General features: G+C 53.5%; 1 protein-coding gene across 1 annotated transcript in view; it reads left to right on the top strand.

Moving 5' to 3' along the window:
• Pcp4 (Purkinje cell protein 4) overlaps positions 1-26308 on the top strand; it is a 43095-nt gene extending 16787 nt beyond the window's left edge. The window contains exons 2-3 of the mRNA XM_048345884.1: positions 1901-1952; positions 25910-26308. Of these exons, the coding sequence (XP_048201841.1) occupies positions 1901-1952; positions 25910-26037 (180 nt within the window). The 3' untranslated portion in view covers positions 26038-26308. The remainder of the gene's footprint in view (positions 1-1900; positions 1953-25909) is intronic.
• Positions 26309-27653: the final 1345 nt, after the last annotated feature.

Here is a 27653-nt window from a genome sequence, read left to right as displayed (position 1 = left end):
GTCTATTTTTTAATTAAAAAAAAAAATCACACTATTTCTAAAACGGAGCCCTTCACTGTTGGTGGGCTGCTGCCCGCTTTCCTGTGAGCTCTCTTCTCTGCCTAACGCCGGTGGTGAAACCACATGAACTCTCAAGCCTGAAGCTCTTCTCTCTCCACCTCCCGCCGGTGGAGTTCCCGGGAGGGCTGCAGCGTGCGCTGAGCTGTACCCGGGCAGCGGCTCGGACACGGCCCTGGGAGCCTGCGCGTTGGGTGACTTTTGACCTTGCTGCTTCCCGGCTCCCTTCGACTTGTGGCCTGGAGCAAGCTCTTCTCTGTGTGGAGGGCGCAGGTGCCTCTGGGGCGGCGGGAGAGTGAGGACAATGAGAGCATGCCTCACTCAGGATGCCGTCAGTAGGTGGGGAGTTGGGGAGAGGACTGGCCTCCGCCATGGGGGGGGGGGGGGAGTCTGTGGTTATTCCAACACTCAGCCTGGCGTGGAAGGACCCTCCGTTTTTGGTTGTTGTTGTTAATGAGGGAAACCCTTTGCCTTGTGTGAGTATGGGGGCAATAATGCTCTTGTATCAAGACTCTGGGAATGAGGCAATCAGGCAGCTCTTAGATTCCCCCCCCCCCCACACCCCCAATGCCCTCAGTCCTCCCTTAAAATTGTTACCAGGGCTCCACGCATTCTGAAATGAGAGGCTTTCAGTGACTAGCTCTTTCTTGTCAGGATCATTCCCTGAGCGGAGACGCCATCTCCAGTGACATCTATCAGCTTCATTTTACCTCCATCAAATAAGACCTGACACAAAAACCCTGTCTTAGACATTCTGGAAGGACGACTCCTTTTCTCCCCTGTGCGCATTTCACCGCCATGTTCCTCTCATTTCTAAGAAGCGCTCTTTTGTGGGACGAGCTCTGAAAGGTGTTCGCGTGGAAGGCACTTGAGGGGCACGGCTGGGCCGGCGCCTATTTTTCGCCCGCGTTCCGTATTAATTTGACTTCGGTCCGCGCTGGAACGTTGCGCTCTCGCTCTGCGGATTTCTCTCTCTGCGGCTGGGCTGTCCGTGAATTATGAGGGAGGGCTCAGGTGGCCGAGCTGTCCGCCACCTTGGCGGGCTGCCGTGTCGCTAACGTGGCTCAGTGGGAGTTGGATTTCCATCAGGTGCCGCACACGAGCCTGCTTGTGACACCCGGGACAGAGGAGGCGCCGACCCAAGGGCCGGCGGGTAGAAGGCGGGTCTGTCCTGGCTAGTCTGCCACGCGCAGGGGAAGTGCGGCCTGGCTTACAGACGGCGACTGTGTGGTCCGGGCCCCCCTTGGGGACGTGGCGATACAGGGCCTTGTCTTTGTTCTCGGGCTCCCCTCGGCACAGGCACCCACAGGCACCCGCAGGACGGGCAACTTTCCAAACATACATTGCTGTCGTGTCGTTATTGACACCCATCGGGTGACCCGTGTTTACCAATGGCAGGCGGCACGGTATCCTGGGAGTTTGGTGACGTCATTAGGCCACGGAGGCCCTGGTTGTGTTTGGGCTGACGGGCTGAGGGGATGTTTATCCCTTCATGGGGGGGGGGGTCCCCTGGAGCTGACAGAATCTTCCCGGGACCCCCTCGATCTCGGGGCAGTGAGCGCCAAGGGGGCTGTCTCTCTCACACGTTTGCTGGGCACTGGCTACCTGTGCCCGGAGAGCTGTGTTCAGCGAGCCGCGGACATGAGCATGGAGGGAGCCTGCCACGTCAGCAGGCCCTTCCTGGGGCCCAGCCGTGGCCGGTCACCAGCGCCCCGTCTCAGCTCAAGTGGAAAGTACGAAAGCTCGAGCACACACGTGTAGCTCAGCTCGGCGTAACGCGAGAGACATTTGAACCCATGATTCTATCTGACTGTTTCTTTCCTTTCCTTTCAACTGTTTTCAGCGACAAGGCTCTGGAGCAACCAATGGAAAAGACAAGACCTCGGGCGAGAACGGTAAGGCGACACGCGCGGTCTGGCTTCGTGTCCTTTCCCCTGTCTGCAGCCCCGGGTGTACGACGCCATGCCTCTCCCCGGATCAGCCGACTGCTGACGTCCCCGCCTCGGTTTCCCGTGGGTTCGAGCGACTCACAGCTGACATCGTGGCGGCGAGCTAGATGCACTGATCAACACAGAGTTCCTCCCCAAAGGGGACTCCCATTTGGGGCAGCACGATAATTACGATACAAATATAGTTCTCTGCTTTCTTCATTAGGGTTGGTGAGAATCCACCCGAGGTGTTGTGAGGATAAAATGAGATCAGATGAGATAAGTGCTTTGAAAACTGTGAAGTGCTCGCTGCCTAGCAGGAAAGCTTGTAAACTCGCAGGCAGCCCTCCTCCCTGCACCCAGACCCGGTGCCTGTCCCGGGCTGGGGCTGCCCTGGGAGTTCCGCTTTCCTTGCAGCCATTTACCAGCAAGTACGTGGCCTTTGGACGGCGGGACTGAACGCCATGTTTTCCGAGGGTTGGGAACGCGGGGTCTGGGGCTGGAGGTTTGCAGCCTCGGAGCTGCGCTGTGGGGGACCCAGAAGTGCACCGAGGCGATGGAACTCCGAAGGCACGGCTCACTCCAGATCCCCGACTTCAGTGGTTACGAGGGAGGGCGGAGAGCAACCGTGAAACGCGTCCCCCGCGAGCTCCGAGGACTCCGGAGAGGTTAGAGTGGTGGCCTTGGGGGCAAAGGCCATCCTGTCATTAGGTAGACCATGTCTCAGTAGAATGGGACGGTGGGAAGAAAGAAAGGAAGCAAGGTCTTTCCTACACCCGGAATCTTCCACTGACTCCCCCGGCCACTCCCACGGCCCTGCTGGAGTTCCTTTCCATCGACCTCAGCCTTAGCATCATAATGTTTTGCAGCCCACAGACTCTAGAGAGCCCGGGGCACCTCCTCCTCACTTGAGACCTTTTGTTCCCGAGCCTAGAGCCACCCTCCCCCAACTTGGTTTAGGTGGGTCTTGTCTGCAGGTGTGTCCTATATCAGAAATTAAAAATGAAGACAGGTTTGAAAGATTTACTTAGCAATTCACCCCCAATGATGGAGTTACGTCGTATGCACGTCCAAAAATTGACTCCTGAAGCCCACTGCGAGTCTGTGAAAAGAGCAGGGGTCAAGAATCAGTAATGGGGCTGGGGATATGGCCTAGTGGCAAGAGTGCTTGCCTCGTATACATGAGGCCCTGTGTTCGATTCCCCAGCACCACATATACAGAAAATGGCCAGAGGTGGCGCTGTGGCTCAAGTGGCAGAGTGCTAGCCTTGAGCAAAAAGAAGCCAGGGACGGTGCTCAGGCCCTGAGTTCACGGTCCAGGACTGGCCAAAAAAAAAAAAAAAAAAAAAAGAATCAGTAATGGGGGACAGTGACTATGATCACTGTGCTTTATGAGCACGTATGAAACAGCACAACTGATTTAGGCGAATACAATAACTCAGGACAACAGAAGACACAGAAAGGAAATAGACCCACGGCATGATCACCTAACCGAAAACTTTTCCTTATGAGAACTACCTAGGTTTTCCCAAACAGAAAAACAAAACCAACAACCCACTCTTATCACTAATAAAGAGTGGTGATGTTTTGCACCTCTTATAACATCTGGCTGAACAGAGGGTGGCCAGATCGTCCCGTGGGCTCTTGGGCTCTCAGGATGTCAGCCTCTGGAAAGTTCAACCAGGACCTTAGGAGAGGATGAGATGTAAGAAAGCGAACAGTGCCTCTTAAGATCAAGCTCCATGCTTGATAGTAGTAGCATCTTTCATGAGATCAGCTGCGTTGTTGATCTCGTGGGGGGCTCTTTCTTCCAGAGGAGGCAGGTGCCCCAGTGGAGCGATTGCTCCAGTGTGAACCCTCTTGCTCCTGAGCTTCCTGGAGCCGGAGGAGGAGGCATGGCGGTGGCTGAGCTGGTGAAGGACTCTAGTGTCCCGCGCCCTGGCACCGCGGGCTTTCTTCTGGCATGCCATCCGTCTGTCCGTGCCGTCTCCATGCCCAGGGCTTTATGAGCTCTCAGAAGGGTGTAACTTTTTGCCTACTAATGGATTCCTTCCAGTTGAATGCTCCTTCACACCATAGAAACACCGAGTCTTTCTTGGGTGTATAAAAACTAATCGAATGGAAAACTTCAAGATGAGATGAATAAAGCTTTTACTTACCTTGGTACTGGAAGGACGCGTGCTTCTATGGGGGAAAAGGAAATTAGAGATTTACCTGATAATTATAGGATAATGACTCAGTATAAATCCAAGTTGTTATTCAACTGTGGTACCTTGCTTTTAGGTAAAACTGCTTGAGTATGATATACGTATATGGTACATTATTATCATGGTAAGTCTACCGCAGGATTTTGCCTCTAAAATTAAGTAGAGATCAAAGCCAGAAGAACAGTCAAAGAAAGGCTGGGTAAAAATTTCAAGAAGTTAATCAGAAGGTATTTTCCTATAGAATCTAAGTTGCTTAATTTCTTATTCTTAAATTCCTGGATTTTGGATTTTTTTTGTTTGAGCTTAATATCACATTCCATTGAAATTCAGTTCGCTTTCCTTTGTGACTACGAGTAGCTAGAGTGATGTTACATTCATGCGCATTCCCCATTAATAGCCAATACAGCAAGCTGCTTATAAGCGTTGAAGGACTTAGGACCCATGAGGACAGAAACCACCCAAGTATGATGAGATTTGCGTAGTAGTTGCTTGATCCTAAAGTGAACATTCCAAAATCCTACGGATTATTTCCAAGAAAAACATACATAATCTCTTATATCCCAAGTTTAGTTGAAGTCTCTGTTTAATTTGTAAAGCAGCAAAGACTACAGGAGTGACTTATGAGCGCTTTGAGTTCTTTTTTTTATTTTCTGGCCAGTCCTGGGCCTTGAACTCAGGGCCTGAGCACTGTCCCTGGCTTCTTTTTGCTCAAGGCTAGCACTCTGCCACTTGAGCCACAGCGCCACTTCTGGCCATTTTCTGTATATGTGGTGCTGAGGAATCGAACCCAGGGCCTCATGTATACGAGGCAAGCTCTCTTGCCACTAGGCCATATCCCCAGCCCCTATGAGTGCTTTGAAATGACTTCTGCCCCCAACCAAACAAGCCGGGTGTGTTAGGACGTGAGCAGGTTGGGCTCTGCTGGAACTTTGTCATGTCAAACGTGGCCTTGAGAGAGTCGTCGGCTGGGAATTAGGTGTCTTGTAATTCATGGTGTTGTCACCATCGTGGTATTGGCTGATCTGGAATATGACACACACCCTCTGCATATCATCCAGGATGCCCCTAAAGTCAGCCTTTGAATATATGACCAATCAATTCCAGGTGTTCCCCATGCCTCGAGACTGGGTAATAATCTTGTGTGTCTACATGCATGCACACATACATGCATGACATATGTGATGAGGATGTGTATACATATATATGTATATATGTGTGTCTGTATACATCCATACACGCACACACAGGGATTTCCATTCTCTGTGAACAGGGTCCCTTTGCTGTTTGTTTCTCGGTCAGGCCAATGGGTCATTGTTTCTTGACTCAGTTTTTCTACTTGAGTGAAATAGTAGTTTACATCACCCGTAACAAATCTACTGATTGAATTCAAACACGTTTGAAAGCATAAACAGCTATTTGAATCTCGATTATTCCTATGTGAGGCGTGTTTAGCCAGAAGCAACGGATTTTTGTATAAGAAAGTAATTTTTCTAGATGTTCTGGTATACATCTTGATATCAGTTACCCCGAGAGAGACTGGAGATTAAATTTCCTTCCTGAAGTGCAGGAGTGGATGGATACTGACAGGAAAGTGGTTGCTGGGAGGCTTCCAATGTGAAGGAAATATTTATGAATAAATAACCTCCTGATGGGGCTTGAGCTTACCCAAGCCAAATTGGATTTCTAAACCTGGAACGGGTTGCTCGTGACTTAGAGAGCTGCAATTCTTTTGTTCCCAAAAGGCTGTGTCTTGGGGTGCTCAGGGCCTACCTGATTTGAGGAAGAGGTTCCCCGATGCCGAGGTTTAGCCCAATGTCCTTTAAAGAAGCGTTTCCCGGAGCGGAGTGGTCTGGGGCGCATGGCTGTCGGGATTTCCGTGAGGTGTCTGTGTGTCGTGGTCCTGGCTCGGGCTTTGGACTGGAAAGGGTGTGGACCTTCCTTCGTTGAGTTGTGACACAAGAAGTGACAAGTCGTTAGGAGCGCGTGTGTGAAGCAAGGGAGGTCCGGCACGACTTGGTATGGTTAGATATATGATCAGCGATCTCGAATCGGGTGAAACGTTGGCGAATGATGTCCTCCTGTGCCGTTTTGAACACAGCCCTAGCCACGGGAGTGTAAGGCTCATTCTTCCTAGGGATTTTGAGGGAGCTTACATATCCACACCCAGGATAATTTTCTTGTTTTTCTGCGGTCACGTAGGTGAAGAGAGGGAAGACAGACAACAGACAGACACCGACACTACTGCTACACTGAGTGGGAGTTTTCAAATAAGAAACACATTTCCAATACTCATCCCGGGGCACTCTACCCTTCTTCTAGCCTTGGACGTCTTGTTAACCACCAGAACCCCAAGTTCTTTGCTTGGGGCTAGCTTTCCCAGGCTAGCTTGGGCAGACGGTGCTGGGCCCCATTTCCTCTTTGGTCGGTGTAACTGTGTGGACCGAGGCCTCGTGGATCCCCAAAGGGCGAAGGGACTGATGCTGGATCCAGAGGCCACACGTGGTGGGCGGAGGGAGGGCGGGGGTGGGATGGACGACCTGGCTTCCGCCTCCAGGGAGGCTGCCACGGAAGGCGCTAGATGGGGATGCGATTCTAGAAGAGACACCGAGGGCCCGAGGAGCTCTGGCGGTGCTGTAGGGAGCTCCTCTTCTGCGCCCAACTCTTGTGGACGCGAGCAGGTCCGAGCTGGAGGGCGGGGGCGGGGAAGAGCCGGGTGCCCAGCCCTACGCGGCGGAGGCCGCGCCCCGACCCGCACCGAGGGGCTCACAGAGACTTACCTGTGCCGGCGGGGGGTGGGGGTGGGGAGGATAAAGACGGCTTCAAATCTGGAACGTGACAGGTACCCACGGGCTGCACGCCCCGCGCGCGAGTCCCCAGAGTTCTCCATCTGCTCAGTGTGCCGCCATCCCCTGGCCCCGAACCTGAAATCCACCCTCCCTGCCCGCACTGAGTGCAGCAAAACCTGCTGCAGAAGTGGGGGGGCCCATGCAGAGACTGCGAGGGTTACCCTCCCTGTCTTTCTCTCCCTCTCTCTCTCTCTCTCTCTCCCTCCCCGTCTTTCTCCCTGTCTTTCTCTCCCTCTCTCTCTCTCTCTCTCCCTCCCTGTCTTTCTCTCCCTCTCCCTCTCTCTCCCTCCCTCCCGCCGGGGCCCGCTCGGTGTGGAATACTTACTGTCCGTCACGCGGACAGATTTGGCGTGAAGGTGGTTTCAGGGGATGGGGGCCGACGGGGAATTTGTCACCGTGAATCTTCAGTCGTGGCGGCACGTTGGTTTCACCCTCGGGGTTGAGAGTGGAAATGAGGCCACGGAGCCAGAAACGCCTCCCGTGAACGCGGGACTTTGGCGAGAACACGCGGGGTCCGCTGTCCGTGGAGGGGGAGATGGCTTCTTGTCATTCCGTGCCTGTGCACGGCTGTGACCTCTGTGGGCCAGGCCGGCCTTGGCGTGTGAGGGGGACGGGGGGGGGGGAATCTCTAGAAAAAGCCAGGATCCCCCCACCCCCCCCCCCCACCGAGAGCTTGGCATAAGAGGAGGAGAGTTTTGATCATCTGCTCTGCAGCCCGAACCCACCGAGTTGTCTCTTTCTCCTGAGCTCACCCTTGACTGGGATGTCTTTGGTAACCGGCAACATGGCGGGGCTGTGATCCGAGTCCCTGGAACACGCCGAGGCTGGGCTTGCGGGAGAGGGCAGCCAACGCTGTCCAGGCCGTTCAGGGGTGTCACTGGGAATAGCGTTCCTCGCGTGCTTGAGAGCGTTTTGCTCTTGGCGGTAGGTAAAGCGGTCATAATCTACTTTTCACGATACTGGGATTTGAACTCTGGACCTTGGGCTTGCGTAGTATGCAGGCTCTCTCTCACTCGAGCCATACGCCAAGACCTTTTGGATTTATTTTCCGGAAGAGAATCTCCCGTCTTTGTCCAAGGCCAGCCTGGGCGGTGATCTACCTCTTCATTCTTCCCAGATAGCTGGAATGACTGGCTTGTACCAGTCACTGTACACCCAGCTGAGCATCGAGATGGGGCGTTGAGAACTTTTACGCAGGCTGGCTGTACTATTTAGGGAGCGGAATTTCCCAGCCAGCCATTTTTTCCAGAGGTGAGGCCGCCCGCACCTCCTTCCTGGGCTCCGTGATAAGACAGTTTACGTTGGGAGGTTGGGGGCTAGTGGCGCGTATCGGGGATCAGCAGTGTGTGTGGGTGGAAATAGCGGTGGTGTCCGGGGAGGTGGAGGCCGGATGCCTTTGGAGAGTGGAGCTTTCTGTTTAGCTTTCCCTGCTTCTCCAACTGAGTCACTCGGGACAGGAGGAGCCTTTGGTCCCTGCGCTTGTCCCTGGCCTGTCCGCGTAAGGAAGATGCCTCATCGGGACCCAGGGAAGAAACCCCCTACCCCTCCTAGATGGACAGGGAGTTCTGAGCCAGCCCGGGAACACATCTTGTGAGGACGGCTCCTGGGGACTCTTGAACACCTGTTAACGGCGCTCCAGGGATGACTGAATCAGTAACACGTTGGCCTTTCCAATCAATGCTGATTAATTGTGAAGATTTGGCTCGAGTCCCTGGCCGATTCAATCAAGAACACTGCGACTTCACTCCGCATACCATCTTTTAGTCGCCCCGGTGTAGGGAACTCCTCGTTTCAGGAAGTGGCCGATTTTCACTGACTTTAGGTAAGCAGAGACGAGATCTGGCCCGGAACCATCCCTGTAAGAATTACCTCAACGTGCGACGGTGGATCCTTTCTGGGGAGCCCTGTGCTAAAACCTAGCTGAGCTGACGGGCGGGTGGCGGTGTGGCTTTGCCTCACGGGGACGGTGGCTCACGTACTCACTCACTCAGGACCTCGGGAGACGGAAGCCGGGTCGCCACCCAGCACAGACTGTCTCAAGATTAGCGCCATTTTGCATAGTCTCCGGCCCCACGTGCTAGAAGGTAAGAGGCCTCTCTTCCTTTTCAACTCTCTTTGAGAGACAGGGCTATGACATCTTTGTAGGTTCCCCCCAGAAAAACAACAACAACAACCCGGAAACACAGGGCCCTTTGTTCAAACAGGATTAGCAGAGCACCAAGCGCAGCCCTCCTAGCGGGACTTACCGCACTGCCAGGCTGCTCTCTCCACCCTGTGAGGGCTTCACATACACACCTGGTCTCACAAACGCAACGAGGCACGGGCTGTGCAGCTGACGCTATCCTTTCCTTCCATTGCTTCTAACCCGCTCTCCTGGCTCGACACACCCCACGTGGGTCCCCAGAAGCCTTTTGGGCATTCAACGGTTAGCTCCAAGTCCTGAGATGGGCCGTGAAGATGGTTATTAACTCGCCTGACCCGGCAAATTGCACCAATGTGTGCGAATCAAGAGGTCCAATCCTCGGAACGCACGTTCAGAACGCCTTTGGGACTTCCAGGGTGGGCAAGGGTAGACGTACATGGAAGATAGACGCCCCCCCCCATGTATCAGGAAGGGGCCCTGTGATGCAAGCCATACATGCCACCCCTGTGGAATCCTTGGGGGTTTGATAGGCGTGGCCAGGTCAGACGGGGCTGGTGGGGCCGAGAGGAACGCTGAACTTCTGGTTCTCGTGTGGCTCTCCGGGCACTGAGCAAAAAACTCAGGTGAACAGAACACCAAACACACCCTGTGCTCATAAAGATCAAGGTCAGATGAACCCCGTACCCAACCCCTTCTGTCACGCCGAGCTATTCCTCATTAAAAAGAAACAAATTGTTCCCACTCTAGAAGAAGGTGTTTACACGGACAAAAGATTTCCCCAGAAGAAACTGAAGATTAAAAAAAAATGTCCAAGCCAGATAGTGGCAGACCAGGCCGTCCATCCTTGCTGCTGGGAGGCTGAGAGCAGGAGGTTCGCAGATCAAGGCAGGGAAGCTCTCGAGACCTGTTCTCGTTCGAGAGCTTTGTGCAGGTGTGTGGACCTGTCACTCTAAGCTACCTGGAGGGATGGAGCTGAGAGGACTGAGGTTTCAGGCTTGCCCGGGCCTTGAGAGTCTGCCATGGTGGGTGGAACTGGACACAGAACCCCGAAGTGGCCGGACTGGGTCTCAGAAGGCCCTTAAGCAAGAAGTGAGGCTCTATCCTAAGAAAGAACCAGTGAACAACAGGGTAGCGGTGTGCCTCAGAGGAACTGGGCAAATCCCAGTACTGCCAAGAGCAAAATGAGACTTACGGCACAGAAACAAAGTCAGCCTAAAACAAAGTCAAGTACACGTGACAGGGAAGAATAGTTTGAATCTCATCAGTTTCCCAAAAGAGGGACACAGAGCTCTCCGCTGTAGTCATTTCCACTTACTTCCTCGTGGATTTGGCTCAAATGTCTGCGTCCCTCCGGGCACTGGTTGTACGGTTCTATGGCTTCTGGGTTCGGAGCACACATGGTGGTGGGTTAAAGATGGCGGACAACAGGGCTGGGTATATAGCCTAGTGGCAAGAGTGCCTGCCTCGGATACACAAGGCCCTAGGTTCGATTCCCCAGCACCACATATACAGAAAAAATGGCCAGAAGCGGTGCTGTGGCTCAAGTGGCAGAGTGCTAGCCTTGAGCGGGAAGAAGCCAGGGACAGTGCTCAGGCCCTGAGTCCAAGGCCCAGGACTGGCCAAAAAAAAAAAAAAAAAAAAAAAAAAAAAAAGATGGCGGACAACATTTGGACACCCGACGAGGTGGCTCTCAGCCCTCTCCTCTTGAATCTGGGCAGCTGCCATGACTCCTTAGACCAAAGGGACGTGGCAGATGGGAAGCATGCTCGGTTCTAGGCTCAGCTTCTACTTCCCCTTTTCTGGAAGGTTCTGGAAGGTTCCGGAAGGTTCCTGGAGAAGAGCAACATGGCACCCCGGTACGGAGTCTGGTGTCTCTCCTCTCCTTGGTCCCTTCATGCCGTGCCATCGACTTGGTGACGGGGACAGGGAGGAGGTCCTCCTAGTGATGAAAGCATTGCCTCGGTCCAGCCAGGAACCAGGGGCCGATTCCACACAGGCGATCTGAAGGGTGTTTACTACCGAGGACGTCTCTGCAGACCTGCCCTGCATGCAGGGTTAGAAGATCCACCACAGACGGGGCGGTCTCTGAGGCCTGAGGGGAGAGGGGGAAGGGGGAGGGGGAGGGGGAGGGAAGCTCTGCCAGCCCCGGCCTCCCCGGAGTTACACCGCTGTGCCAAGCGCCGTTGCAGAAAGACGGAGCATGTGGGGGGCTAGAGGTAGCGAGCCGAAGAACAAGGGGCCTGCTCAGAATTCAATATCGGATCAACAAATGAAAACCTTTATCATCGTATCTCTTGCAATATGGGGGATACAGTTAGGTGGAATTTTTTTTGTTTTTAGATCTGAAACGTAAAGGACTTTCCATATTTTACGTGGAGTCCTGGTGGGACAGGAGATAACCTCCAACTGTCTCTCAATGCCCCCCTCCCCTCCCCTCTGGCCTATGTTCATTTGCTCTTCCCCTCTGAACTCAGGGGTCAGGCTAAGCTGTGTTTCCTTGCCTCTTCCTAATTGCCAAATGGAGCCTTTGATTGATCACCCTGCCCCTCTATTTTGTGGCACGGGGGTTTGAACTCGGGGCCTCGGGTTGCGAGGCCAGTGCTCTGGCAGTTGAGCGGTAACTGCTTGGGTTTGGGAGCTTGCCCTTTCCCCCAGGCTGACCTCGGGCCTGGGCTGTCCCGCCTGTGTGTTCTGAGTAGCTGGCGTTCCAGGTCTGCAACGCCACGGGCCTAGGCTTTTATCCTACAACGTCTGCAGCACTTGCAAAGGCAAAGCAAGTATGGTTTTCCTATAGACATTCTGCATGGGTCTCAGCAAAACGAACCAAGTAAAGGCAGGAGAAGAGTTCCACGGACGCCACCCTCTTGCTTTGTGGGTGGCGTTGGGGAAGGAGAGCGGCCGGGTCTACCCGCCCGCCGGGTCTACCCACCCGCCGCCGCAGGCTGCCCTTCTGCAGGTGAGCCGGCCACACCGCCACCATGTCTGGCTTTTTTTGCTGGTGAGGCTGACCTACCTGCTGACTGCAGGGACTTGGAGGATTGCGGGGGGGGGTGGGGGTGGGAATGGGAACCGGGGATGGGGCCCCCCCCGAAGGCTTAGGAAACACTCCCGCCGGGAGTCTGTGTTGTTGCTAAGCGCACGCTTGCTGCCTGACATTTCCGTGCTTGGCACCTTTCGCGGCTCTTCTCTATTTCTCAGCACGTTCGCTTCTCCCTACAGTTCCAGACCCCGAGGAGGACTGGAAACCATTTGACCCTCTGGCATTCGTTTAGAACACCATCTTCTCAGGTCTCCTGGGGCTGGAAGCCCACGTGAGCAGAGCAATGGGTTCTTGGCTACTTTTTCCCCCCTCTTTTAATTTAATTTCTTTTATTATTATTATTTTTTTGTTTATGGGATACTAAGGATTTGAACCCAGGGCTTCATGCGTGCTAGCCAAGCACCGTACCCCTAGGCCTCATTCCCCGGCCTCTTTGTTATTTTTATTATTATCTCTAAGTAGTTGTACGGAGGAGATGCCGTTTCACAAAGCAGTTTATGAACCCAATGCCTCGTGACCCGTGTCACCCCTCGCAACCTTCTTGCCCCTGCCTCCCCTTCCTACCTCCTCCCGGACCCCAGGAGCCGCGCAGCAGAGCCGGGTCCCGGCTGGGTTCACCCCCCCCCCCGCCCCGAGCCACCAAGTGCAAGCACCATTCCCTCTGCTCTCCTCGTCTCCGTCCTCTCTTAGGTGGAGGGCTTCGCTGTTCCGGCGCGCACACAAAGCTCTGCTCATCTGACGTGGTGTGCAGCAGCCAGAGGGAAATTACCTGCCGGTCCATAAAACACAAAAGGGTTTTTACAGAGTGCTTCCAAAGCCGGCTCCCGGTGACAGAATTGGCCCGGGAAGTTGCTTCTTTGGTTGATGATCCCCTGGCCGGGTCAGTTCTGGAGAGTTCTCCAAGGGCTCTGCCGGGCGGCTTTGAGTTTAGCCACGGTTTTGTAGGTGCTTCGAAGAGAAGAAAAGAAATTCTGCACGTAGACTTTGGCTGGCTCTCTCCACCACGACACCTCCTCGCTGTCCTAGCAGGTGCTCGAAGGTTCCACTTAGGCCATGGCCCTGAGTGCGGAGCCCGACGTCTGTCTGTCTGTCTGTCTGAGGCCGGTCCAGGCACCGGGTCTCCCGCTGGTCCTGCTCCTCAGGCGGTGGGGGAGAGGGAGCCCAAGGCCCCTCCTCGTGGTTCCTCCTCACAGAGATGCTCCCTCCCACCCATTTCCACACTTCTGAGGCTGCCTCTCTCTTCCCCCCACCCCACCCCCCAGGACACTTGAGAATGTTCATTTTATTTATTTATTTATTTATTGCGCACATCAAGAGACTATTGGTGAGGATTCCCAAGGAGAAATTCGATGCTGTTCTTCAGAGGAGGAAGTGAGGGAAAGGAAGCGCAGTGGTGGAGCGCGGACCTGGTGATGGCCAGGTGTACGCAGGCGATAGCACGGAGCAATTTTCTTGGAAATAATGATTTCAACAGAGCAGGTGGAAATGGGAAAATTCAGGCTTTTATCTGGAAAAGAAAACAAACCCTGCATTTCCAACTGACTGGCTGCCCCTGGACGCGGAGTTTTGTTCCCTGCTTCTTAGCTTTATGGTCCTCACATTTTGCAAGGACACTGCTGGCCCGATCGGCAGCCGGGAGGTGGGCGCAGGTTCACAGACAGCTCCTCACCTCACACCAGGTCACACCAGGGCGGGCGTGCCCCTCACCTGACCTTCCGCTCACTGCAAGTGTAAGGCCAGGCTCTTCCAAGGCTATGTTTTTACTACTTAAAAAAAAATTGTCAAGGTGACGTACGGAGGGGTTACAGTTAGATACGGAAGGCACACTTCTTGTCAAACTTGTCACCTCCTCCTTCATTTTTCTGCCATCTTACCTCCTCCTCAACACCCCCTCCCTTCAGTTGTACAGTTGACAGTTTGCGTACAGTATATTGTCTTGTAACTATTGTTGTTGTATTGGTTCGCTTTTTACCCTTTTGCCTCACCATTTTGATGTTCCCCTTCCTTTCCCTAATTCAGCAGACAACATCTAGGGTACCAAAATCAAATACAGTGACAACAAGGGGCTAAACCATAGGGAAGGAAAGCAAAAGAAAAAGGCCTAATTTCACAGAGTATGTTGAGAGTAACAACAACACTGATAAACCAGTTATTTCCATAACTTGGAGTCATTTCTCTTAGCGTCATCTTATATGATCATATGTACATAGCTATTGAGCTACTGCCATAATCTGCTAGAACTATCCTAGGCATTTGCTAATTATTACCAATGAGGGAAATTATAGCCTCTATGTTTCTCTGGGTCTGGATCACTTGACGTACAGGAGTTTTTTCCAAGTCCTTCCATTTCCTCACGAATGGGACAATGTCATTCTGATAGAAGCATAGAATTCCATTGTGTATATATACCTACTATACATCTACTGAGGGGCATCTGGGTTGGTTCCATATTTTAGCTGTGGTAAATAGTACTGCAATGAACATGGCTGTGCTGGTAGCTTTAGTGTGGTCATTGTTTTTTTTTTTTTTACTATTTTATTTATTTATTTATTTTACTTATCCTTAAAGTAATTGTGCAAAGGGATTCCAATCCAACATGCCAGCTTGTGAGTACATTGCATCTTGATGGATGTCACCCCTTCCATTGCTCTCTTCCGTTTCTCCCAACACTTCCCAGCCCCTCAGTGACTTGGTTCCATTTCCACATTGACAGATTGAATATTATGACAGCACCCACAGCCCTTCCTCATCATCTGTCGACCACCTTCCCCCTGACCCGCTCCTGACAACATATGTCCTAGATTCCTGGTATTGATTTGTTTAATGGTGAGTTCGCTGTGTATCTGTATCTCTATAGATGCATATGACCCTGTATGTTTTGTGAATGGTTATAATTTAGGTCTAATTTCCACATATGAGTTTCTCTGAGCCTGACTTACTTCACCTAAGCTACTTTTTTAGAGGTCTATTCATTTCCCTGAAAAATGACATAATGTCATTCCAATGGATGAATAAATTTCCATTATCTGTATCTACAGATCTCAACATATCACAATATCACATTTTCTTTCTTTCTTTCTTTCTTTCTTTCTTTCTTTCTTTCTTTCTTTCTTTCTTTCTTTCTTTCTTTCTTTCTTTCTTTCTTTCTTTCTTCCTCCTCCTCCTCCTCCTCCTCCTCCTCCTCCTCCTCCTCCTCCTCCTCCTTTCTCCTTCTTTTCCTCCTTCTTCTTCTTCTGCCAGTCCTGGGGCTTGAACTCAGGGCATGAGCACTGTCCATGGCTTCTTTTTTGCTCAAGGCTAGCACTCTGCCACTTGAGCCACAGCGCCACTTCTGGCTGTTTTCTGTAATGTAGTGCTGAGGAATCGAACCCAGGGCTTCATGTATACAAGGCAAGCACTCTTGCCATTAGGCCATCTCTCCAGCCCCCTGAGGGCTACTTTTTGAAAGAAAAAAAAATTCCCCTCGCCTTTTTTCCAAATCCAGCCCACTGATGCCTTAAGTTATAGTCATCCATGTTGAAATGGAGCTGTAATTTTGAAATCGGGGCTCAGATTCTTTGTAGGAACACAAGATAAGGTCTTAGAAGACACTGTGAGCCACGTTCAGCCTTATTCTGTTCACACTCTGGAAATGAACCAAACTTATAAAACCTTGCCAATTACCGGTCTGTCTAGAAACAGCCGGTTAGGTCACCCTGGCCATTCACAGCTGGAGAACCAGAATTCTCTGCAGCCTCTTTCTTCAGTTCAGCCGCAAATGGCTGCAGTAAAAGGTCAGGTGTGTGAGCTCCCGGGAGCTGCTTCTATTCCACGAGAAGTTGCCGGGGCTTGGATGTATCTCTCTAGATCCTGTCTAAATCAGTGCCCTCTTCCTCCCCTCCAGCCCCAGTTTCCATAAATGCTTCTTTGAGCTCCACAGCCCCAAATGGAGATTTAATCACTGCATAAAATTTTTGATCTAGACATAAAAGCTTCTGTTACATGTGTTGATAATTAGGATGCTTCAGGATGATGTTTGAAAGCTGGTTCTTTGAGAAATTACGGGACCTACAAAATCATTTAAAAATTATATAATTTTGGATATTTCCTGGGACTGCAAATTGATCTCTATTTCTGGACTTGTGGAGAGGAAGCTTCTCTTTTGTCCATAAGAATTGTTTGGAGGAGCAGGTATGACAGACAGAGCCCGCCTATGTCAGGTGACTTGCACTGGAACACATCAAACCCAGAGGAGTCCACACTCCATTTCCTATTGGAGCAGGCTGTCAGAACATGGCGACCAGTTGTGTAACACCAGGGCCTGAGTTCTACTCCTAGTAAACCTTCCTGAGGCCAGGGCACTACACGCCGCCCAGCCATCTAGTCCAGAAGAGCACTTGACTTCATTTCTTCTTGGTGTTTTTTTCTTTTTTTTTTTTTCCATTCTCATTTTACTACATGTGAGACCATCTTTCTGGCAGGCAGCACAGGGTTCGAGCTCCACGGAACCCATCAATAATTGATTTCCCATTCATTGGTAGGTGATGGGCCGTGAGCTCTTAGGGCAGAGCCCTTTTATGGGAGCAGGTTGTGGCGATGTGTCTAGTCTGAAGACGTAGGAAGAGCTGGGTGCAGGAGGCCCTGTGGTTGGAGATCAGAAACCCGTGGGCATGGCAGGCCAGCAGTTCCTGATCTCAGCACATCTTTCAGACGTGCGTGTACATGCATACACATGAGAACGCACGTGTGCAAATGCAGTCACTGTTCTCTGGCATTCTTGCACAGACATGCTGTCATGCTCCGTGTTTGCAGAACAGAGATTTTATACAGCGGTGCTGATTTCTGTCTGATTTTCTCAAGACACACATAGAAACTGCAGAATGAAACAAAAGCAAAGCGGAAGACACAGCTGAATGGGAGGCAAAGGCTGCATCTATCTGGCTTGGGGTGGGACTTACACACCAAGCGTGGCATTCACCAGCTCGGCTGCGCTGGACGGGGCTGAGCTCGGGGCTCTGCTTCACAGGCCCCCTTTTCAAGAATCACCTCAGAGCATCACACCAAGGTGAAATCCCACAAGCTGCAGAGCAGTCCATTTTCCTACACCGTAGACCATATAGTAATCCTTGAACACAGGAGGAAGGAGCAACTGTCTGCCCCGATTAGAGGCGCAGGGCCGAGGGGCCAGCGCGGGCGGTGCTCTCCAAGACAGCACGACTGGTTGCGTGGCTGTCAGCGAGGCTGAGGGGAACCAGGCAATGTCACCCAGTGTCACCAGCGATGAAGCCAGACTTGGGGCAGAGCCCAGAAAGGCGTTTAGCCAGGGAGCTGAGAGCACGAAGGAAAAAGGGAGAAAGGCTCAGAGTCCTCCCTGGCCTGGAAACAGAGCTGGAATGGAGGAGATCATTCTTCTGTTCATCCCAATGCCTGCTTTTCACTCTCGTGAAATCATCTCAGAAGTCATCTTAAGCTAGCAGTACTTGGCCTGCCTGCCTTCCATTGGCTCCACGCTTCCATTCCGTCTCAGAGTCTTCATTTCGTTTCTTCTTTCATGTCAGATTCGCTCGGGGCGTGAGATGGGGAGATAGGCCCCCTCAGTAAACTCAGGCCCCGTTTGCCTTTTAATTAGGCCAATTAATATTCCCGTCAGATTACTTTAAATCACTCCGTAGTAATTTTGGCTGCGTTTGACTTTTCTCTCTATTGAAAATGTAAAGAACCTCATCAACTTCTCGGCAGTGCCGGAAAGTGTTCTGATTTTATCCTGCGAGGTGGGGGGTTGGAAATTTAGGCACCGTAAGCCTCAGGGAGCTATGGAAGACAGACAGCGAGGTCCCTCCCACACTCCGTGGACGCTGGGAAGCCGGGTGGAGCAAAGGAAGGAGCAACTCCCGGTCACGCACTGCTCCGGCAGGAGCCTCAGCGCCTACACTGTCAGCCGGACAAAAACCAGTTAAAGGACAAAGGCAAAAAGGCAGCCCTTTCTCTCTGCCCGGGCCCTATCCATCGTGCCAGTGGCCAGATGGTCATGGGTTCAATCCCCAGTTGGGGCTTTTGGAACTATGGAAAGGAGGTTAACAGAGGCAAAGGGCATGGCGTCTCTCTCTCGAGCACAGATGTCCCCGGCTGTCTTGCTCGGAAGCGTGTCGAGGGTGAGATGACTCTTGTCTTCTCCGCTTCCTGATGGGTGACCCGCTGTGGTTTCCTTTGGTTGGGATGGGGGAGGCCGGAGGTCACGCTTCTGTGCTCTGCAGTGATGGCGTCTGTGGATGGGTACCAGGGAGGAACGACACGGAGAGGAAGGGTTATTATCACCCCCGAGGGCTCTCGTGCTTCTCTTCGCTTCAGCTTACTCTTCACAGAGTCCGGGAGCACACTCCTGGGCACCGAGACACGGTAGCACCCGAGCTCTGAACGCACACGTACGCACACGTACACGAACGCTTCATGTACTCTCCTCTCCTCCTGGGCCCCAGTGAACGAGGCATGGTCGTAGAAGACCTGGGTGAAGACATCAGGACCCGCGCCTGCACGATTCAGTAGACAGAGCTTTGATCACCCCAGGGCCTCCTCTCCTGCATCGATTGCTGCCGCTGTGTTCGTGCGGGGTGACCCGGGCACACAGTCAGGCGGTCGCTTTCGATAAGCCCTGTGCGGCTCCTGGGAGCCGAGTCCAGCATGATTGGAAAGCGATTCAGGGGAGCCAGGAGTAAACCCTTCTTAAAGCTGACCAAATTAGGTCTCACGCCAGCCCCAGCCCGGGCTGTGTGGTCCAGGACTGGGGATTTCAGACTCCCTCCGTGTTAGGACAAAGACAAATGGCTCTGTCCAGGAAACGGCTCCGAGGACGCTAGGCGATGCCAGCCTGGTAAAGAGAGATGAAACGGGAGCCGTGTTTTTATTGGATTTGGAGACGGTAGGCCATGCAGAGCAGCCCCTCGCCTGTTGCCGCGCACGCCCGACTTTGCTCATTAGTCTCTGCCTTCTGGCAGAGACCCGGAAAATTGCAATTCTCCACCCGAGCAGTTCCCCATTAGGTAAATACAGAGGGAGGCAGTCACAGGAGCAGGGGGTGGACGGGCTCAGAGCCGGCTCTCTGGGCTCCTTCCCTCTCCCGGCTCAGCTCCGGAGTCGTCCTTGGCTACCAGAGGTGCCTGGCAGAAGGGCACCGTGGCCGTCTTGCTGGCCTTCTTTCCAGAGTTTTAGAGAACGAGTTGTGTGTTTTCATAAAAATAGGATGCTCCGTGCCAGTGCTTCAGTGTACGGGGCATAGATTGTCTTGATAGTGTTATTTGTTGTTTTAAATCTAATTTTACTGTCGTAATTAAGGCGCTGTACAGAGGGTTTGCCATTTCATAAGTCAAGTAATTTCCTTGTTTGGACGACGTTACCCGTCTCTTTGCTCTCTGCCCATTCTCGTCCCTGTCCACAGTTACATAGGTCATTCCCATGGCTGCCCCTCCCTCCCTCCCTCCCTCCCTCCCTCCCTCCCTCCCTCCCTCCCTCCCTCCCTCCCTTCCTGTGCCCCCCTAAGTTTTTTTTTTTTATTATGACTTTTCTCGGAGGGAATGGACCTTTTTCCTCAACACTGGATGCTCTGTCCTCTTGGGGACATCTCAGTCCATTCTGAGATTTACGGGATAAAGCTTCCATTCCTCACTGGCTTTTCCTACCTGTCTCTTCGGGTTCCACTGCCCCAAGAGCAAGGCTTGAGTGCTCAGCAAGGAACCCACGCTGGGTCCCTGGGACCGTGAGATGGCCTTCATGTGAAAGCCATGTTGAGCCCCAGCTAAGAGAACCCCCGGGGCTCTGCGTGGGTCACCCTAATTATATCAAGGGCAACACAAGTGACAGATGTTAATTCTTTCCAAGTTAATATTACACTTTTGAAAGAAGTAGGGCATCCCAGAACCTTGGCATTCAGATACCCCATTTGCAAGGCATACTTAAGTGAAATGACTGTTATTTCTTTATAGTGTGCTAAAATTTGGGTCCTTTTATAGTACGCTATGTGCTGTGACTTCTAATGAAGGAAAACTCCCACTCAGGACTATTATAGCCCAATTTACTGCTTAGGCACAAATTTCTGATCTACAGGCCTAGGCCTTAGGAGGTAATTTGTTTCTATCAAATAAATCTTAAACTATGGAGAGCTCTGAATACAAAAAGGAAAGCCTTTTGCTCCCCTTCCTCTCTCTCTGCACGTGTGTTGGTATGTGTGTGCATTACAACTGAAAGCTGTGTGCTCATGATTTATTGCTAGTGCCAAGAGACAATATTCTCATAGCATCACACAAAAAAACTCCAAAATATTCTTAAGAGTTTCCCTTCCCAAACTAATGTTTTGTGTTTTATTTGGGGACTCGGGGTTGAATCCAGGGCCTGGTGTCTACCCCCTGAGCTACCCATGCTCATGCAATTTTGAATTATACTTCATGTCACACTATCCAATCTTTTTTTTGCCAGTCCTGGGCCTTGGACTCAGGGCCTGAGCACTGTCCCTGGCTTCTTTTTGCTCAAGGCTAGCACTCTGCCACTTGAGCCACAGCGCCTTTTCTGTATATGTAGTGGTGGGGAATTGAACCCAGGGCCTCATGTATACGAGGCGAGCACTCTTGCCACCAGGCCGTATCCCCAGCCCCCACACTATCCAATCTTGAGCCATTCCAAGATCTGCAAATAGTTCTGCCATGTGTCTGATGACCTGGGATGTCTGTTCATTTCTGAGGAATTACTATGAAAGACTGGAAATATACACCGATGATGAAGAGTCTTTCCACGTGTCACATCTCCATCCTGACCAGCCCCGTTGCCCCCTGACCCCCTGGAGGAGGGTGAGGGGGCAGATGTTGATTTTTGGCCTTGGATGGAGCTTGTGTTCCTCTTGTCTTGGCTCTGGACGATCAGGCTGTCGGGTTGTCACTGAACAATCGAGACTCACACGGTCCCTTGAGCTGCACTCTGCTTTGGTTTTAGAGACTCCGAAATCCTAGGATCTTTCATTGTCCTCCAGAAAGCAGGGACTGGGGCATGTTCTCTGCTATCCCCTGTCCCCAGAATAATGACGGCTCAATCTAGGGCGCCATGCTAAGAGACAGGTTCTCTCTGAATTCCGATGGGCTGCCTGGAAAACAGCTGGGTTTTGCCTGGTGATTGATTGATGGTATTCTGTCACCACGGACATGAACCATGAACGAGAGACAAAAATTCCCCAACACCTCATCTCATTGGCTCATGCAGAAGTCCACCATCTTGGCCTACATCGAAAGAGCGGAAAGTAGCGCAGCACGGTAGCATACACACAAGATTTGGAGCAAGAGCTGGATTCAGAGTCAGTTGGGGCCTGTAGTTACCTGCTGAGAAACATCATCGTCCCTGAGCCTTTGTAAAAGAGGGACAACGGATGTTTCCTGCAGAAATGGGTGCAGACATCAAACAAAGCAAAGACTTCAATGCCACTTGAAAATCCATAAAGCCCCGAAGTTAAGTTCGGTGCTATTGTGGGAAGCTTTGTGCCGCTCCATTCCCCAGTTTGTGTGTGGAATCTGGCACTTCCTGTGGTCAGAAGGTGATTATATTTGGAGATGTTGTCTTTTGAGAAGGTTAATGTTAAATGAAGCCCCTAGGATAGATTCTATTCCCCTGGTGCGGGTGTCTGATGAGGAGAGGAAATGGGGACTTGCGGAGACGCTGGGGACACACACCTCTATAGGCAAACATGCCTGGGCCAGCTATAGGTCAGGGACAGGGAGAGACCCCGGGAAGAGATCAGCCCTGCTCACCTGCTGACCGCAGACTTCCATCCCTCAAGCTGGAGACAGCTCGTATCTACTGTTCAGGCTCTCATCTGTGACAGTTTGTCACGGCAGCCTAAGAACACTAATACTGGCTCTTCCATATCTATCAACACCATCATACTACCAAACACTCACACTGACTATTCAATAACTGTAGGATTGCGCACCAATTTCCCCCAACATTGGGCTCCCATGCTTGTAGGAACAGAAAAATGCACACAGAAGTTTAGCCGGTCTAATCATTTCCCGCTCCTGTGGATTTCTGTAAGACTATCAGAGCTTCATAATACTCCTGTGAGATTGTCTTCAACTGGTAGCAATTCCTGACTTTCGTATCATGTTCTGTAATTTACGTTTGCCCACCAAATGGTCTGTGAAGGGAAATCCACTGAAGAACGTGAAGGAGGGCCTATTCTATGCTCAATTTAAAAAGCCTCTTATCGCAATTTAGCCTTGAAGAAGGGCTACCTGAACCTTCTACGGCGACAGAATGGAAGGCAGTAGCAGAAGCTACCCCCCTCTCTCAGTTGCTGCAGGGAAATGGCGGTGTTTCGGGAAAGTAGCACAAGAAATACCTGCGATAGTTTGATGTAGAAACCGGAACAGGATCTTGTTGTTTCTAGATGGACCCCATGGCAGCACCGAATTGTGTGGGGGCTTCCCCCTTCCCTCCCCCTTCCCTCCCCCCCTCTCCCCCGCCGGGGACATCTTTTCCTCCCAATGCACGGCCACTGGCAGAGCTACGTCAGGCGTGTGTCGATTCAAAGAGTTTCTGTTCACAGCAAAAGACCTGCCCATTCTGCAAGCCGCGTGGGGTGTGTGTGTGTGTGTGTGTGTGTGTGTGTGTGTGTGTGTGTGAGAGAGAGAGAGAGAGAGAGAGAGAGAGAGACTGAAAAAGATATTGAGAGAGGGACAAAGAGAGGAAAGACAATGTGAGTGATGGGTAGTGGACGTATGTACAGACAGATGGATAGAAGATTATGGGCAGATAGATGGCATACAAACATACGTGCCTAATGCATTTATAGCGATAGCAGTTAGATGAGACGCGTAGAGAGATAACATCATGAATAACGCATGGTCCGGGGTGGTAGGTTTTTGACTTTAACTCCTGGTGAGATGAGGTGTGGCGTGTATGAAACCATCAGGGCTTTCCAGGGACCCTGACCCGCCGGGCACACGCAGCGTGGGGGGCCCTGGGGGCTGATATTTTCCCTGGATGAATGAATGGTCAGGACGTGGGGTTTCCTCCCATCCGCCAACAGAGCGGTTGTGCTATACATCAAGGCCCTGATTGATTGATCTGGGGTCAGCGTCGGGATCTGCATGTTCCTCTTGGTCTGGCTCAGGGCGGCTCGCCGCGGCCTCTGTTTGCTCCAGGCCCCCCTCCACGCAGGCTGTTGGCTGGGACCCTGGCTGACGCTGTGCTCATTCCCCAGTGGGTCAGCCAGCGGGCTAGCTCCGGCCCCGAGCCCCCAGGCATGAGGGTGTGGCCCTCAGTGGGGCCCCTCGGGAGCCCCGGCCACTCCCAGGCCTTCTGGGTCTCCGCTGGGGTCCCCGGCTTCCCCGGGTCCTGAGCCCTGGGCTTTGGCCGTGCGGGGACGCCCCTCCCCCTGTGGCTTGACCACGGCGCCCCCCCCGCCCCTCCCTCCGAAGCCCCACCGGCCTCTGGGACAGCAGTGGGGGCCTCTGTAGCAATGGGGGGACTCCTCTGTAGGCAGGGACTCCTCCCTGAGCACCTGCTTTGTGCCAGGGCCGGTGTGAGAAGCTAGCTCTAGCGTTGCCCTTCCTCAGGGACTCGCAGGTAGGTGGGGGTGGAGAGACCGGGGTGGGGGGGGTTGGGAAGGAGGAAGGAAGAGCCGGGATGGAGGCCGGGGGTGGGGTGCTCCCTGGCAAACACGCGCACCGATTCCAAACTTGGGGTCCGCTGGCTTCCGCCTGCTTCTTCCCGCCCCCCCTCCCCGCGGACGCTGCCCAGCCCCGCCCCGTCCCCACCGCCAGGCACGCCCGCCCGGGGCCAGCGGCGAGCCCGCCCGTCTGCGCCCCGGTTCCGGGTGACATTCTAAGGAGAGTCCCCTCCCCGAGGGACAGCCGTCCTCCTCCTCACGCGGCAGCTCCTCCACCGTGACCGCTTGCTGCCCTTTTATTATTATTATTTTTTAAAGTATCGTGGCACTTTTTGTTTCCAACAAGGGACGGATGAACAGATGCATGGCCCTTGGCTGATGATATTAGCGTAAGATATGATTGCAGAGTTTATTCGTATGATCTGCCCTTACACTCCATCACGTACGCCCTACATAGACATCGCTTTCTGCATCTTCGTTTGTCACTTGTCACCAAAACAGAGTTACTGTGTTTCCCGCCCCCGCCCCCCTCCCCCCCCCCCCCCCCCCCCCCGCGCTACTGTAAAATACAGAAGATGAATCAGGCCCTTCAGGATCCCGGGGATCAGCCACATTTTAACTCTGAAGACAACCGCTCCCGCCTTGGCGCGGGCTCCGCGAGTCCCCCCGTTTGGTCGTCACTCACTACCCCGTGCCGGGCTCTCCTCGGGGAGGAGACGCGGGGTCACCCATCCCTTGGGAGCCATGCTGCTTCCCCGGTGCTGCCGTCGGCGGGGAGCTGGGACGCCTGCCTCTCCCGCGCTCGCGTGGCTGGAAGCGTGCCGGGCCCCGGTGCGGCGGGGAAGCGCGGCTCGGCTCCGGGACCGCGAGGGCTCTCTGGGGGGCCCCGCTTCCGAGGCACTGGCAGCACGTCTGAAGGAGAGGAAGACGGGCCTTTGGTTTAGGCCACAGATGCACTGTCTATCGGGCGGGCAGGGCCAGGCCCTGTGTTCTCCTCCCGGCTGGAAGGGTGGTGGCAGAGCTCTGGGAAGAACGGGAGAGTCTTTAGGCAAACCGGGAGGGACCTGGCCCGAGGACACGCGCCGGGAAGGCCGTGCAAGTCCGAAAGTCAGGTTTTCCTTCGCGTCTGCCTCTCATCTATCCATCTGCAATGTCTGTCTGTCTGTCTACCTGTCATATCTATCTATCTACTTGTCGTATGTATGTATGTATCTATCTGTCTATCAGGCATGTGGCTCTTGGCCCAGGTCTTCTGGGAAGCGGGCCTTGTCCTCTGCTCTGGCTCCTGGTACCCTCAGGGCCTTGTCACTTTACCCGTGGACAGGTGTTAGGTCCCAACTCTGACCCAGTGTCCCCTGGCTCTGCTTCTCCCTTGGGAGCGCTGTCCCTGTGTCGGTGGATGAGAAGTAGCCCATGTCCGGGCTGAGGTGAGGTGCTTGAGATAAAGCCACAGAGGAAACCATGTATTCGATGGCTCTGAAGCCCCGTCTTCACCAGACCGGAGGGCTTTAGAGGATTTGTGCCCCTTATGTGACTGGGGGATTTTGTTTCCTTCTTCGTTTTCCTCCTTGGCCAGCGCTCCATGAGGCACGAGCCGCACACAGCTGCACCGTGGAGACTCCTGGCAGATGTGCGGTTTGTGAAACGCCAGGCCCACCGCGAAGGTGGTGTCATTCAGTCACAGCTAGGATAAGAACCGACGCCCTGAATGTGATAAGCAAATCTCACTGCCCGTGGGAAGTACGTGCAGGAACACGAAACATCACTCAGCCAATGCTGAGCGCTTCTGAATACCAGCTGACACTGGGCCAGTGCCTGTAGCTGCCTTGAGGAAGTAAGAGTGCAGCTTGAAATGTTAAGACCTGTATGGAAAGGGTGGCTGTTAGGATCGGAAGATCAAGCCCAAGAGTATACAAGTACCGGGGCTGCATCTCTGACGTAGGTCTGGCCGCCCTTGGTTCCGAGCCAGGTGGTGGGCCGTCTCTCGCGTCACCCGTCCCGGGCTTCGGCTGCCTTTTCCATTTGCAGGTCTGTGATCGGCTTGTTTGCATTTATCTTGTTACAGATGGGCAGAAGAAAGTTCAGGAAGAATTTGACATCGACATGGATGCGCCCGAGACAGAACGTGCGGCTGTGGCCATCCAGTCCCAGTTCAGAAAGTTCCAGAAGAAGAAGGCTGGATCTCAGTCTTAGCAAGGGGGCCCCTTCCTACTCCGCCCGAAGACACCACGTCCAACCATCCTCTGTCGAGAAATGAAACGAGCAGCACCCTCGCGAGACTTCCTCTGCACACCACACACTCGCTCACTGCAAACCCCCAGTGCATGTACAGAAACCCGTGCTGTTTCCACCCGGTAGGCAGACGTAGGCGATGGGATTGTGAGTAGCTTAGCCTCTGTGTTTAGCTCCATTATCATTCTGCCTGTAACTACTTTCCCGGATGTTGTAATTAAAAGGAGTGAAGACGAGTACGTGAAAGCTGCCTTCATCTCTTCCTTCCTATTAACCGAGGGAGTTCCCCGGGGTCGGACGTAGCACCCCGGGCTCAGCCACGGTGGTCTCCTCCCGGAGAGAGCTGGCTGCCAAGGGCCAGGCCAGAGTGTTTTCCTCCTTCTGGTGGGAGGTGCAGCCCTGTGTCCTGAGGGGCTGCGGCCTCCGGGGTACGATTCTCCCAGGAGCTCTGGGACGGGGCAGGTCTCTCAGAAGGACTCGGAGGGTGCAGTTCAGGCCTCCAAAGGGATGCCGACACCCCGGAGCAGCTTCTGCCCCGCAGGGGTGTCTCCGGGGGACCAGGAGCCTTCTCGGGCTCCTCTCCACATTGCCACGGGGCTTGCGGTTTGCTAGGGCTCCTCGTCACCCCCTGCAGTTTGGAGGCACCGTCCGGCTTTCCTCCCGCTCCCTCGCTTCTTGCAGCTGCCGTCCTGCCACGCTGACAGATACAGGGCGTTGTATTGTCCGACGCGCTTCCGTGGCAGGGCCGAGAGGCCCGTCGAGTGGATGCCATTGCCCCTGGCTGCCAGACACCAGCCTGTTGTTGGTGTGTGCCCGCCTTGGGCAGCAGATAGCACAGGGCGGCACCATTCCGTCACAGGGTCCTTTGCGTGAGCGCAGGGCACCCAGAGCAAGACAGACCGGCCCACCCCAGCGATTCATGATCACAGGAAAATCCGTTGGAAGGGATGTTTAATGTCCCTCCCGCCGCACGTGTCCCTGCGGCTGTGTAGGATGTGGGAATGCCGGTTGATCTCCATCAGTCGGCACTAGCACCCAGCAAGCGCTAGGCAGGGGTGGGGGGGCAGCGGTCCTCCCTGGGGAGAGGGCCGGAGGCCGAGGGGGGGGCCCTAGAGGGAAGGTTCAGAGACCGGCATGGATGCCGCAGAAACCAGTGGCTTGAGGTGGGGGGTCTGGGGATTCCCTAAAGTGAGCTCAGAACCCCACGCACGCTCCTGGCGTCCACGCGATTTCCTGCAGCACCCCGCGATTCTCTTTCACTCGGAGTAGTTCACCTGGAGGGTGTCGGGGCCTTTCCTGTCTCTGACAGCCACCGTGGGGGCAGGCTGCCCTGCCCCCCCCCCGCCACCCGGCAGCTCCGGAGGCTAGCCTGGTCCTCAGGAGGGCCCGGCCCACCCAGGCACTGACCCCACAAAGCATGGCTCCCCGGTGGGGTGCGTTTCCCCTCGAACCCAGAATCCCCTTTCTCCAGAGAGTGTGAGAACTCCCTGGAGCGGGGTGTAGCTGTGACTCGGGGGTGCGATGGAGGACGAGGGCACACCTCCTTCCTCTCCACCTCGGGGGAAGGGCGTAAGCTG

Source organism: Perognathus longimembris, chromosome 5 (assembly GCF_023159225.1).
Source record: "Perognathus longimembris pacificus isolate PPM17 chromosome 5, ASM2315922v1, whole genome shotgun sequence".
Taxonomy (NCBI): Eukaryota; Metazoa; Chordata; class Mammalia; order Rodentia; family Heteromyidae; genus Perognathus; species Perognathus longimembris.
Note: the sequence above shows the minus strand (reverse complement) of the source record. Positions and strands in the feature narration are given on the sequence as shown.